The sequence below is a fragment of the Volvox carteri genome (genome assembly GCF_000143455.1).
Source record: "Volvox carteri f. nagariensis unplaced genomic scaffold VOLCAscaffold_1, whole genome shotgun sequence".
In the NCBI taxonomy this organism is placed as follows: Eukaryota; Viridiplantae; Chlorophyta; class Chlorophyceae; order Chlamydomonadales; family Volvocaceae; genus Volvox; species Volvox carteri.
Window position 1 is genome coordinate 1,065,411 of NW_003307545.1, and position 1,738 is coordinate 1,067,148.

The following is a 1,738-nucleotide window of genomic DNA, read 5'->3' on the forward strand; positions in this document are numbered from 1 at the left end:
TTTTATTGCCTTCCATCCTTGATTGATACAATTGCCTGGGCTCCGGGATCAGCTAATCTGCGGCCATGTAAATGCAGCTATGGCAGCGTCCCCAAGCCGTGGGGACCTCTGCCGTTGGGGAGGGCCCTTTGTACCGGGGCTCTCTCCCCTTGGGGAGCCTGAGAATCTCCCCAAACGATTTTCCCTGGGGAGCATTTCGCCGTGGCTGACGCGCCCTCACCGGACGCGCCCGACCAGTTAGGGAAGGTCCAGGAGTGACTCGCGCCGCCTAGTGCCATCGATTTCCCGAAATCCCGGCGACCTTCCCGATGGCCCAGCACCATACCAGTTTGTACGGCACATACTACCCAGCCCTACAGCAAACCAATGCTTCAAACGAAAATTCCCATTGCACGAGGTAGACAATTAGTAAGCGAAATTGGCTCTGTTGGTTAGGTGAATACAAATAATAGCTTTGCATTACCAACTTCACTCGCTGATGAAGGTCGAGGACCCCATTAAGAAGAGCATTCCCAAAGCAAAGAGGAATAAAAGGCGACGGGATAGAGCAAAGCAGCTTCGGAATGCCCAGCCCCCGAGCCTTTCGACAAACGTAGCTGTCCCAAGTGCCAATGCGCAAGAGGAGCCGGTGAACATTGATAACGACGCGACCTATGAGCTTGAAGATTTTGATCCGATTCACCGTGAAGACGCTGACGACGTGGAAGCATCGGAATATGCTGACGGTTTCAGCGCAGCCGAGGAGGAACCAGAACCAGAGCCCGGACCAGAGTCCGCGTTAGCACAAGATGTGCGGGAAGCGTACGTGCGTGACTTTGCAGCAGCGGCGGAGAGCCGGACTTGCTTTCTGAGCAGCAGCGCTGGCGTACTTCGCAGCCTGGCGGGAAGCAGATCTGAGGCGTGCCCCCGGTGCACCGTGCGCTCCCCGGAAGGGGGGCGGACCTGCCCTGTGACATCATTACTTGGGAGCAACCCATATGCGTAGATGTCCCTGTGTGCAGGTGCACACCCTGTCGGGCGTTTCATAACATGCATCCCACAGAGTTCAACTGCCTACCCGACGCTAAGGCTGGGTGGGACCTCCACCTCCAGCCAGACGGCCAGCATGTTCTCTGGTGGCACCAGTCGCTCTTGCAGCTGTTCGACCTTGTGTCATTCAGGAGCAGGCACCTGAGTGCGGACGCGTTCTGCTCTGCGGTTCTTGACACCTAGGAGCAAAATGTCCAGTTTCCGTTTCGGCAACCACACTTCGTGAACGCCTTCGGCAAGCACTCCTCCTGTACATGGACTGCCAGGGCGTCGTGGACGACTACCCGGAGGGCACACTTAGCACCTGGCCCAATGGAGCTCTAAATGGGTGCCCTTGTTGTGGGGACACTCTCAGGTACAGCAGTGGAGTGAATGGTGCGGAGATGGATTTTGATGAACTTGATTATGATAACCGTGAATCTTTGGGCCTGGGTATAGAAGCAGGGTCAGCCGAAGATCGTGCGGCTGTGATACGAAGTCCCAGCCTCCAGCCATCTTTAGACAGTGACCCAGCCTTGAGTGACCCACGTGCTAATGTCGTTTCAATTCAAAGGACAAGCACCCAAAGGGGCTACCACCAGCTGACCCCTTTGAGCCAGCCCGGCAGCTGTCGTCCGCTGAGCCGTCAGGACTCTTGCGCCCATCTAGTAGGTATGGCCTACGCACGAGGATTCCACGATGTGTCGTTTTGGTTTATGCTGTGGGCGCA

The 1,738-nt window shown here is 56.4% G+C and overlaps 1 protein-coding gene across 1 annotated transcript in view; it reads left to right on the plus strand.

The window, feature by feature from the left end:
* Positions 1-478: 478 nt before the first annotated feature.
* Positions 479-1,738, plus strand: part of VOLCADRAFT_85877 (uncharacterized protein) — a gene marked incomplete at both ends in the record, with an annotated part of 1,767 nt that continues 507 nt past the window's right edge. Inside the window, 3 exons of the mRNA XM_002945625.1 lie at positions 479-909; positions 1,002-1,174; positions 1,213-1,676. Of these exons, the coding sequence (XP_002945671.1) occupies positions 479-909; positions 1,002-1,174; positions 1,213-1,676 (1,068 nt within the window). The remainder of the gene's footprint in view (positions 910-1,001; positions 1,175-1,212; positions 1,677-1,738) is intronic.